Raw genomic sequence first — 13,131 nt, forward strand, 5'->3', positions numbered from 1 at the left:
CCCCACACGCGGTGTCCCCGTTAAAGGCATTGGCATAGAGTCCCGGCTCCGGAGTGAAGACCCAGGGACAGCATAGCCGGGCCTGTCGGATCCTACTCTGGGGGCCTTTTTTGTAGAGGTGAGAAATCCATTTTACAGACGCTAAAGTAGTGTCAGGGTGACTAATCAGATCCCGCTAGGTTTTAGGAAGAGCGTATGTATACCTGCTCATTAACGACTAAATATCCACCCCTGGCTATCCACCCTCCCTGGCATAACTAATAAATCATTCCATCAGTTAGAGTGAAATCGCCCACACCACACACAGTAATAGTCATATCATACTATAAGTACAGATCTTAAGTTAAATCACAATGTAGATTCTTACATGTTATCATTAAATAGTCAGTACAAAATATAATACAAATTATACATGATACATTTACAAATACAGCTAACCATATACAACAAACAATGTAATACCTCAATCTATTATTATGTAAGTACCAGAAGATAAAAAAAATACAGAGTATGTCACACCAGAAGGGCAACCTGCAGAAGCTGCACACAGCTGTTACTCATTACACAGATACAGTACCTACCTAAAATACCAAGTCACCCAGGCTGCCATCTAACACCTGTGCGAAGTGCCCGCATCTTCATCGAGCTAAGACGACCCCCCACGCGCCCGGTAATAAGGTAATAAGTTCCCGCAGGACTGTCCTGATATAGCCAGCGATAGCCTTCTGGTTCATCTCCGAGTGCAATAATATATATTGCAGTGTTTCTGGTGCGAACATATCCTCTTTATGTAAAATATCTAATAGATCTTTTCTCTCACGATCGTATCTTGGGCGCTTAAAAAACACATGTTAGGCGGTTTCCTCCTCGTAGAAGAGAGGACATTCCTCGGAATGGTCCAGGCAGAATCTGAACAGGTAGGACCTAAACCCTCCATGGCCCGTCAGGAACTGCGTTAAGTAATAATCTAGGGAGCCGTGGCGTCTGCCGCTCCATCGGTTGACATCACTAAGGATCCGATGTGTCCACCGTCCCTTCTTTCACTGATCACATCTTTTCTGCCATATGTTGATCATCTCAACCGTTATGTTATTATTTTGCTGCCTTCTCTCTTCTGGTGAGAGAGATCCTAATCTCCCACATCCTTCTCCGTTGCTCAACCAACAGGTCGATAAGAAGAAGTCCCGCTAGATCCTCTGTAGACACTCCTGAAACAGTCCGGTATCTGGATATGACCCGTAGAAAGCACTGTCTATGATATGTAGCCAGTATTCCCCTGTATTTGGCAGCGCTCCCGCCCACACCTCTGCGCCGTACAGTAGTATGGAGTGGGCTACGCTTACCAAGATTTTTCTTCGGTGTTGCTTTGGTCCGTTACAGTTAGGCAGCACGGTGGCAATTAGCCCCATGACCCTGTCCGCCTTCTTGCTTGCCTCTACCGTCTGCGTCCAAAATCGCAGCCTGGTATCAATCCAGATGCCTAAATATTTTACGGCCAGCCTGAATGTGATGCGCTGTCTTTTGACGGTGATTGTCAGCCTGGGTCGCCTTTTAGCTGTTGATATCATAACCGCCTCGTTTTCTCGGGTGCCATTTGCAACTCGTCTCCTTGCATCCATTCTTTGATGCTTTCATAGCCGTTGTGTATCTCCCCCGCCGCCTCTCACCTTGATGAAATTATTATTCTGGTATTGTATTCAGGTATCCCACAGAATATTAAGGAATGCCTAATAGCTGCATGAGTGATGCTATTAAAAGCATTCCTGACATCTATGGTGACCAGTACACACATCCTGCCTGTGTGCCGGCCTCCGTCATCGAGTGTAATTCTGCGAACCATCTCGCATACTGTAGTTATCGTGTCTAGAGCGGACCTACATCGCAGGAAACCAAATTTTTTTCGAAGAGAGTCCGCCCATCCTTTCAACAGCCTCAACATAGCTGTGCTTTAGCATTCGCTCTAAGCGTCTGGTAACTGCATCTATCATTGCGATTGGCCTGTACGAAATGGGGAGCTCCGGATCTTTTCCTGGTTTGTGCACTAGTAGAAGCCTTTGTCTCTTCCATACATCCGGGAACACTCCTTCTACCACTGTGGTACTGGAGGTGTTAAACACGTCCAGGAACGTTTCCGGTTCAGCCCCGGCCTCCACTTAATATCTACGTTAGGCAAGAGGTCTCATCCAGGTGACTTATCTGCTGGTTTCCGTACTACAGCAGTAGCCAGCCCCTCTTTGGTGAACGGCGTTGGGGGGGTCATCGTCGCCTTGTTCTTCCATATCATTCATATCCCCACGAGGAAATAGATTATCGATGATACGTGTGATCTCGTTACGTTCCCTTGTAATCGGTTCACTGGGTCTCAGAGCCCTTTTTACTATCAGTATATACGGTCTCCCCCATGGGTCTGTGTTTATTTCCGCCAATAGTCGCCGCCAGCAGTATTTTTTGGAATCCCTAATCATCACTCTGAGTGTTGCCTTCTGTTATCTTTAAGTTGGGCTTTGTATAACTCTCTCAACGAATCCAGGTGCGCATGTGTTGTCAGCCTCCTTTATTTGTGGTACTCTTTTCTTTTCTCTCCTATTTCTGGGGTCCACCAGTATACAGGTGGATGGCCCCTGCAAGGATATCTTCTTGGAAGTGTGTTATCACACACTTCCCTGAGTGAGTTGATCAGGTATCTTGCTTTCCCTTCAGCTGTAGCTATCACAGTAATGCCCCGTAAGTTAAGTGTCCCAGTGAGTGCCTCCTTGTCCAGCATCCATGTACTCCAGCCAGTTGCTGTTGTCCTACCATTTCCATGTCTGTCACCGTCAGTGACGTCATGATTATAGGCTGGTGGTCACTGGCGGAGTACCCCTCCCATACTCTCCAACCATGAACTCGAACGGCCAGATCCGGGATGCAAATGTGATGTCGAATATAGAACTCGTCAACTCGTCTCCTGAATGTGTATGCAGCACCATTATTGAGGCAAACCAAACCTAGAGCCGCAACAGTCTCCATCATGATTCTTCCTCTAGAATCAGTCCTTCTAGACCCCCATGCAATGGACCAGGCGTTAAAGTCACCGGCCATCATTGCCGGTCGGTGTGCCTGAAGGTCCCTCGTGATGGTTGTCAAGATCAATATATACTTCTCAACACTTATGTTGGGTGAGATGTAACAAGCATAGTAGTACACCGGTTCAAATCTTGCACTGACGAATCCCGTTCCTTGGTATATGTCTCTAACAGATATTTGTCTGCTCATCCATATAACCGCAGTCCTTTATTCAGACAGTATCCACCGCGGGCGGGGACGAATGATATACGGTTCGGAGATGAGTGCTATATCTACGCCCATCTCCGATGCGTATCTGATCATGATGTCATTGGCCAGTTCCGCATGATTCAGGTTGGCTTGTATTATCTAAACGTTCATTTCTTTGCTATAGTTTGTCCGGTCCTCCCCCGGTTACTACTAGTGTTCATCTTGCCAGCCCCCTGGACCCAAGAAGGAGTCGGTGCGGTGCCCCTCCGTGTCACATGTTAAGCATTTTGATGTCACAGCGCAATCAGCCGCCCTGTAGCCTACGCTACCACAATTAAAACTCAAAGGGATTTGGGGCCAGGCATCTTGTAGCTCTTTTCGGGTTGGGGGCCCTGAAGCTGAGTTATAGAATTTACTGTAACCTAGCTGAGTTTTAAAGTTTAAGTGAACTAAACCTATAATCGATCTTTCGAACGATTCACAATTAAAGAACAACATTTTTGTGTTTGTCAAACTACACTGTATCCACCCGCGATTTCCTGCACTACTTTCTAAAAACCATGTGTTTCTAATACTACATTAAAACGTTTATATCTCGCTCAATATTACACCTACAAAGATGAAATGTAAACATACACGTTTCTTATCCTATATTTAATGCTTTTAACGCTAAAAATGTGATACCGTCCGTAAAAATAATTATTAACCTACAACTTTGTGCCACGTCGTGGCATGGGTTAATACTATAGCTAACTTAAAAATACCTTTATTTGTTAAATTAACAAACGAAAAACGTTTCAAATGTTGATTACTCACGTATATTATTGGTTTATACACACTAACACTTAAACTGACAACTAAAAAATACCACTGAAGATAGGACTTACCGGCGGAGGGAAAATCACCTCGTAGTGGTAAGGTGCATTATCGGTCTCTTCTACTCGGGGGCTTGAAGCGGGCGCAAAGTAAGATCGAACATGCGAGTCGAGACTTGGAGACCCGTTAGAATAAGGCCCAGTTAGAGTAATACACTTCCCTGGGCTGTATAATACTTGTACACAGCCCAGGAGACTAACTTTAGGATCCAGCACGAGGGAGAAGGTAAAAAAAACAAAAAAAAAAGAAACTCCTACTTAATTTAACTGACACAGATTAACTATTGCCAAGACATCAACTTTCTTCCTCTAGTTATAATAACTCTGCACGGTGTTTATCGTATACGTTTAATTTTATCTTCTAAGTAAACCTGTCGCAAAATTTTGCAATGAAAATTGTTGTTGCAGTGTTGATTAAATCAACACTGGAACATGTACCTAGATTACGTAAAATTTAGAATTCTGTTGAAATCGCCCAATCCCTTTTAAAATTACAAGGGAGTGAAGAAAGCAAATTTAGTCGAAAAAATACACTTCTGGTGATAAATAATTCTATTACTATATATAAGGCAATAATATTAAGATATAATAGGAATATTTTATTGTTTCTTGATTTCATTTCATTTATTTTTTTTTCAAAAATTATGTGATTAATGTACAGGCGTTCAGACCATACTTCTCTACAGTACCTGAATGATCAGTAAGTATTTTGATTGAGCAATTTTTCCTCCTCCTTTCTCTGAAAATCTTTGATCCTTCTCTCAAGTGTTAATATTTTACCTAATACTTTTCCTGTTTTTTTTATGTTTGCTAGTTTTCTTTCTATCAACCGACCGTCTTTCCATTAAGGATCCTCTTCTCATTCAATCATATTTCACGAAGCTTTTCGTTTTATTACAAAATTGGAGTGGGAAATTTATTTTCGTTACTACTTCGAAGGTTTTTTCCGTTCTGTTCAAAAATAATATTACACCTCACCTCCCTCACTCGCAAATCCTATTTTATTTTCTGAGACTTTGTCTCTATTTTAATAGTATTTATATGCTTTCTAACAAAATAATGAATAATGTACAAGTTATAATGTAATTTATAATGCTTTTTTACAAAAATTTATAATTATTGTAATATTTCTATTGTTGTTTATTTTTATCACTAAACTCAAAAAAATTATTTATTTTTATCCAGTATGTAACGTGTGATCAAAACTTTCTGTGTTCTGTTACTGGATTGGTCTATTTGGTTGTAAATAACAATATAGCAAGATTCATCCATTTCGATTTTCATTACCGTATTATTTCTATGCTATAAGAGTCTGGAAATTACCTAGACATAAAAATTGCTATAAATAGGTATTTCACATAATTAGACTAATAGGCAAAGATTATTTCATTTTTATAAAATAATTAATAATAAAATATAAACTACACTGAAACCGTAATCTAAATGAGCTATTATAATCTAAACCGGTTTTCTTAGAAGCCTATTTGCTTATTATTACATTAATACATAGTATTATTATATAGTTACTTTAAAATAATAACTATTTATAATTACTAACATCAAATTTACTAAAAAGATAGTTGAATATTGCCCAAATGTAAGTTTGGAGGAACGTAATAGTTTTCACACAATAATAATAAGTATTTCTAATGAAAAATAAAAATTTTGATTCTTTTTATTTTAACAATGTTCATGTGTATTTACATATTTCTGTTTGTTTTACAGCATATATTTTCAAAATAATTAGTAAGTACAGAAAAGAAAGTGTATTATTATTATTATTATTATTATTATTATTATTATTATTATTATTATTATTATTATTATTATTATTATTATTATTATTATTATAATTATTATTACTATTATCATTATCTTTTCAATGCTTAAACAATTGAATGTAAGAAAGAAAGAAAGACCCCAGCCAGCTTAAACTAGGCATGAGATCTGGACTTTTCTTTGATATGGAAAAGTAAATACAGGTTATTAATCAAATATTACACGACCGAAGTGACTGAAGCCTTGACCATCAGAATATGCAGATTAATCTGCGGCTCAGGACAGAAGTTATGTACTTCCTCCTCACGTATGCGCATGTGTTCAAAATAACCTCTGCTTGTGTAGTATGAAGGTCTCGAGTTCCGCATGAAAAAACTAGATATACATTAAAGAATGAACTTTAACCTTTCATCCTTACTTTCAGATAAAATCCAAGGGAGACCGTGTTTTTTAAACCCCTCTTTCGTCATGTATTTTTTCGGTAAATTCACTTTTTACAATATAAATTTGACAATAAACACATAGAAAATACGTGTGGTTCTGCATCATAAATCGTAGTTTGTTAAATAATTTATTTTTTTCAAGTTAATGTATTCTTTAATGTAAAATAATAAAACTAATTTAACGAAAAATAAAAAATAATAATCTTTAATATATATAAACAAAATGTAATCAACTATTTTTTTTTTTTTTTTTTTTTTCCGGTTAATGGTAAATTAGCGACTATAGTATTATATTAATAAGGAATATGCTGTTGTACTGGGCTTGAAATTTTGTTCAGGTTCAATTTTAATTTTTCAGTCAACAACGCCTATTTTTATATATTCATCTTTTTGAGAACTATCTATTACATATAATGAATAATTGTTTTAATAATCGGAAAATTTTCTATGGCGGGTTGATATTCTTTTAATATGACTTTTGAAATTCTGTAAAGTTTATACATCAACGTTTGATTTCCTAAAAATTTTCATATGGATATGGGGTTGAATTTATTATTTCTTTTATATTTTTCACGTTACAAAAATCAAATTTTGACATGTCTAACAACTTTATCATTTCTATCAGTTTGAAAACCTACAATAACGTAATGCGATTTATCTAAATGTGATGATATTTTTACATTCAATGGTATCGAATTTGTTTGAGGAACTGTTGGATATTCCTGAAGTTCCTAATTTCTAAAATTCATAAGCAATCGTTTTTTTATCTCGCAATTTAATAATTTGGAATTGAATTTCAGGTTTGCTTTTCAATATGGTACATTCAACGGGATTTTAGTTATATCTAATTTAGACTTATGATCTTAAATTGCAGTCAGTATCGCGTTTACATCATTACTACGTTTCAACACTAATTTTTGTCTATAGTTTATATCGATTTTTTTATAATATTCAGCAAAACCCATCAACTTATAATCTTGTGCAAAATCCATTAACATAGATAATGCTATACACAAAATAAAATTACCATCATTATCTATATAAATTTTATTATTTTCACCATAAATCCGTCCAGCATTTTCAGCTGATGAAATTAAAGAGTTTATCATTAAAAGAACATTGTTCGTGATAGTTGCACTTAACATTTTCAGCATTGGCTATTTCTTATTTGTTTATAAAAATTTTATCTCATCAAATAGAAATGCACCTGCAAAATTTACCAAATCTGACGTTGATTTTTTACCATTTTCGCCTACAAGTTTTCCTCTAATAAACAAAAAACTATCGCCGGTTGAGTATATATATATATATATATATATATATATATACTCAATACATACATATATCCTTTTTTACACCGATTCTAATTTCTGCACCTTTACCGAATTTGTTAAAAAACGGATAATGTTTGTGGTATTGCTTATACATCCAACTCTTCACATTAATTATATGCAATTTCTTTAATTTACCATCATTTTTTAGTAAACGTTTTTATTATATTTATGGTATCAACATTTTTGGTGATAGAAGTTGTGTTAATCAGGCAGTAACATATACCAAGTAATTATTCTATATATTCGGCAATAATACAAAAAATAAATTTGTATAAAGAAGATTTGTAGGAAACATTTAAGCGTGAAAGTTTTTGTTGTAATTTAAAAAATAATTTTTTACAGTTTTACTCCACAGATTAAGATTATTTCAAATGGTTTTAGAAGTAACACGTATTTTTATACTTATTTTTGTTGGACTGAAATTTAAAAAAACTACTATCCCAAGTTTTTTCGCACCTACAGAGCGAAAGGGTGGGCGGATTTTAATTTTCTTTTCACCAAAATTCATTATTTTTTCCGGTTGTCAATTAATCTAATAAAATATTATCATTGCCATTTAATATTTTTGATTTGGAGTAGGTGTAGCGGAGAAGCTGGGTTCCACTCCTTTGAAAATAATCTTAAAAGGTTCGCCCAAGAATGGAGTTTTTAACTCCTGTTATAAGAGAGCTCTCGTACTGTTAACAAACAGCTGATAGCTGTTGAGTAATAAATGTGATAACTTTTCAAATGATCACCCGGTATATTAGTTTATATCTGTAGCAATATATATAGCGCCATAAAGAAAAAAATATCTTAAAATTCACTAATGTTTTTAATAAGTCTTTTTTTCTGCTTACTTTTTTTCAGTTTTAAAATACATCTTTTTGAAGATACATATGCAAATCGTAATGAAATTACACCAACTCTACTTGAGCTTCTTAACAAGATTCCGCGATATATGATGTAAGAATTCCATATAGTCTATAAATTACTGTGTGGTAAATATTAAAAATAAATATATTTTTAAGATTCAAATTGAGCATTTCTGAGCTGGCTATGAAATTTCTTCAGTAAATTTTGAAGAGTTTTCACATTCGATGTATCTATGATTGCTTATAAAAAGAAAAACCTATTTTTTATATCTATTTAGAGAAAATTATTTCATTTATGCACAATATTTCATAAAACTTAAATTGTCTATAAAGATCGTAAAAAGTTCAGCAATGAAAAACCAGAACCATAAAAATAGAAAATTAAAATAATTTGTATATTAACGAATAGGAAGCTCTAGGTTTCGAACGACTCATTGTTTCCGAATATATTTCGGAAGTTAGCTCGTAGTTTAAACTTCCTAAGCAACGCCTCATAACAGACGCAATTGACAAGGATGTGGTGTACAGGTAGTTTTCAGTCACAGGAAATACAAATGGGTGCATCGATCTGAATCATGAGATATTTGTGAGCGAGCCAGTGAGCCAAATACGAATACGGCAAATAATAATCTCGACGGCTATTCCTCTATGAGGAGCTTCAGGGTGATACAGTTTCTTAATAGAAAAAAGTTTACGGTTTATGTTAACATTCCATTCACTTGGCCACTCATCACCGATCACCTTCTCCAGAAAACAGAGAAGTCATCAGAAACAATTCGGTTGGTGAAACAAGCCTCTTTTGCCGCACTATCAGGGTGCTCGTTGCCTGAAATTTCAATATCGCTGGGGATCAAGCAGAAGCTCACAGTTGTGAGCTTCATTTCGGATATAGATTTTATATCACCGACAACAGTGTGTCCGGTTGACATGTCACTAATTGCCAGTGAAGCGCTCATGGAATCTGAACAGAAAAATACGTGTCGAAATGTTTGGTTAAATATATTTAAGGCCTTAATAACATACAGCTCTGTAACGGAAACATTTATAATTCTGGGAAGGCTTAACGTCTATATTCTACTTTCAGTCACAAAAGAAAAGTCAGCAGAATTAGCGTTTTTAGAACCGTTCGTATGAACGTCTCGTATTATAAAACATTTCTTAATCGGATTTTGGTTCTTCTTATGATACTTTCAAAATCTACAGCAGTAATTAACGAGGGAAGGCCGCCAAGGAGAGTAATAACACAGAATAACAATAAGAACAGGAGGTAGTTGTCTATTTTACGATTGTTTCTAAGTTATTAATTTTTACAATATCTTCCGTTTATATTCTGATATTTCTGTTTTCTGTAGTAGATTTCAGCTATTTATGCTATTTGGCGTATGGCAGATGATAAATTTAATGTTTTAATTTATATTATTAATACAATATTTTATAGTTGTTTTATTTTGCTTTTAGCATACGTCACAGGAGTTTTACAATTATGCTGGGTTTTGTATTATTAGGTTTTAGTTTTTAGTTAATTTTTAATATAAACTTATTTATTTTATATCGCTTCCGGGGATTGATGACTACATTTAGTTTTCAGCGCAGGAAAAAGAAGGGATTCGGTCATTCTTAAACTAATCTGAGAATATCCAAATATCTACTTATGCATTCTGTGCACTGGTCCTGCGTTTCTTTCTGGTGGTTTCTACATGCCATTTTAATGTAATAGTTCAGTTTAGTAATCCCTACGACAAAACTCAGCTCAAGAGTACGCTTAACTTGATTTCGTATAAATCAAATGCCAATATTAAAATTATTACTCTATAATGAATAAATTAAAGCGATGTTTAATTAAACTGATTTTATTTCACTCTTCGTCCCAGAAGAAAAAAATGTAGATTCGGTAGCTGTAGGTTTAAGATTACGATTAAATAAAGCTACTTTCATTAATGATTCAGTAATAAACGGAATTAAAATAATAAATCTATTTTAGGAAATACATTTCTTAAGTTATGTAAAATAATATAACTTATAAGAAATCATTTAAAAGATGTTTAATCTTAATTCTTTATTATTTTAGGATCAAAGGAGGAATAATTCACACGTAAGTAACCAAAAACATAACCTATAGAGACTAACGGTTAGAATTTTACTAAGAATGTTACCTTGATGTTTCAAGCTCTTCATTTTATACAAATAATTTTAAAACATCGTTATTCTGAACTCACAGGAAATATTTTCAGCATTTTCCTTTAATATTGCGTTTTAAAATTTGATATTTTTTTCTCTTTTTGCGTACCTATTACGCAATGAGAAATTTATTAGAAAAAGTGCAAAATCAAAATTTTTGGGGATTTTGAATTTATTTGGTCATTTTCAGTTCAGTTGATTGCAATCAAAAGAGAAAGTGCACAACTAGATGTTACAACAGTCCTAAATCCAAAATTTCAACGTTCTGTGGCTAATCGTTTTTGAGTTATGCGAGATACGTACGTACGTACAGACGTCACGCTGAGACTAATCAAAATGGATTCACTGGTGGTCAAAATGGATATTTCCGTTGAAATCTAAAAACCGAAACGTTTCGCGATCACACTAATCCGTTTACTTCGTACAAGGAAGTAAAAAAAATAATTGCTGTATTATTTATCTAATAAACTGAAAACGAAGTTTTCCTCATGCGGAATACGATGGTTATTAATATCGATTTTTATGCCGAATAATATACCTAGATAAAGTAACACATTAAGCGTAACTTTCTAATATTAAAGTACTGCGTCATCCCATAAAAGATCTACAAATCCATTCCCTTAAAACTGAATTAAATAATTTATTTGAAAAGAAATTATTTTTTGCTTCGAGTTACAAAAAATACTTATCGAATAAAGCTGAAATTTTTGTGTGCTTATATTAAAATCCAATTTGACTCGTTATTACACAATATATTAATTGCCGAGTCGGAACGTGGAATGTTAGAAGCTTAAAAAAGGTTGGTAGGCGAAAAAAATTTAAAAAGGGAAATGGATAGGATAAATGTGGATGTAGTAGTACTTAGTTCGGATCGGTTGAAGAGGAAGGCGACTTTTGGTCAGGTGATTTTAGAGTAATTAACTCAGCGTCAAATAATGGGCAGGCAGGAGTAGGTTTCATAATGAACAAGAAGAGAGGGAAGAGAGTAGAGTATTTCAAAACGCATAGCGATAGAATCATTGTAATAAACATAAAATCAAAACCTAAACCGACAACGATTGTTAACGTCTATATGCCTACAAGCGCCCATGATGATGATGATGAGGTAGAGTGTGTATACGAAGAGACTGATGAAGCACTTAAACACGTTAAAGGAGATGAAAATTTAATAATAGTTGGAGATTAAAATGCAAGCATTTGAAAAAGCAAGCAAGGAAATATAGTGGCTGAATACGGGCTGGGCAAAAGGAATGAAAGAGGGAACACTTATAGAGTTTTGCATAAAGTATAATTTAGTAATTGCCAACACCCAAATTAAAAATCATAATAGGACAATATACACCTGGAAAAAGCCAGGCGATACTGCAAGGTATCAGATAGATTATATCATGGTTAAGCAAAGATTTAGAAATCAACTCGTTGACTGCAAAACTTACCCTGGAGCAGACATTGATAGCGACCATAATTTGGTGATAATGAAATGTAGATTAGGGTTTAAAAACCTAAAGAAAAGGTGTCAGATGAATCGGTGGAATTTAGAGAAGCTTGAAGAAGAGGAGGTAAAGAAGATTTTTGATGAGGACATCGCAAGACGTTTGAGTAAAAAAGATTAGGTAGAAAATGTAGAAAGAATGGAAGAATGTTAAACAGGAAATTCTTAAATCAGCAGAAGCAAACTTAGGCTGAATAAAGAGAACTGGTAGAAAACCTTGGGTTTCAGACGATATATTGCAGCTGATGGATGAACGTAGAAAATATAAGAATGCTAGTGATGAAGAAAGTAAAAGGAAATATCGGCAATTAAGAAATGCTATAAACAGGAAGTGCAAACTGGCGAAAGAAGAGTAGATTAAAGAAAAGTGTTCAGAAGTGGAAAGAGAAATGAACATTGGTAAAATAGACGGAGCATACAGGAAAGTTAAGGAAAATTTTTGGATTCAATAATTAAAATCTAATAATGTGTTAAACAAAGATGGCTCACCAATATATAATACGAAAGGTAAACTCGATAGATCGGTGGAATATATTGAAGAGATATACGGAGGAAATGAATTAGAAAATGGTGTTATAGAGGAAGAAGAGGAAGTTGAGGAGGATGAAATGGGAGAAACAGTACTGAGATCTGAATTTAAGAGAGCATTAAAAGAATTAATTGGCAGAAAGGCTAGACGGAATACCTTTAGAATTACTGCGCAGTGCAGGTGAGGAAGCGATTGATAGAACATACAAACTGGTGTGTAATATTATTGAAAAAGGGGAATTTCCGTCAGACTTCAAAAAAGTGTTATAGTCATGATAGCAAAGAAAGCAGGGGCAGATAAATGTGAAAAATACAGAACAATTAGTTTAACTAGTCATGCATCAAAAATCATAACTAGAATTCTATACAGAAGAATTGAGAGGAGAGTGGAAG

At 34.9% G+C, this 13,131-nt stretch overlaps 2 protein-coding genes across 7 annotated transcripts in view; one reads left to right on the forward strand and one right to left on the reverse strand.

The window, feature by feature from the left end:
* Positions 1–13,131, reverse strand: part of LOC142317360 (uncharacterized) — a 418,387-nt gene that overhangs the window by 208,392 nt on the left and 196,864 nt on the right. The window lies entirely within an intron of this gene.
* Positions 1–13,131, forward strand: part of LOC142317363 (uncharacterized) — a 427,416-nt gene that overhangs the window by 24,335 nt on the left and 389,950 nt on the right. For 3 of the 6 annotated variants that reach the window (XM_075353861.1, XM_075353864.1, XM_075353865.1), the window contains 4 exons: positions 4,792–4,830; positions 5,856–5,876; positions 8,536–8,631; positions 10,609–10,632. The exons of 1 other annotated variant lie outside the window; for it this stretch is intronic. In XM_075353861.1, the coding sequence (XP_075209976.1) occupies positions 4,792–4,830; positions 5,856–5,876; positions 8,536–8,631; positions 10,609–10,632 (180 nt within the window). The remainder of the gene's footprint in view (positions 1–4,791; positions 4,831–5,855; positions 5,877–8,535; positions 8,632–10,608; positions 10,633–13,131) is intronic. 2 more of the 6 variants (XM_075353863.1, XM_075353866.1) reach the window with 1 other exon arrangement.

Source organism: Lycorma delicatula, chromosome 1, assembly GCF_047948215.1.
Source record: "Lycorma delicatula isolate Av1 chromosome 1, ASM4794821v1, whole genome shotgun sequence".
Lineage (NCBI taxonomy): Eukaryota > Metazoa > Arthropoda > Insecta > Hemiptera > Fulgoridae > Lycorma > Lycorma delicatula.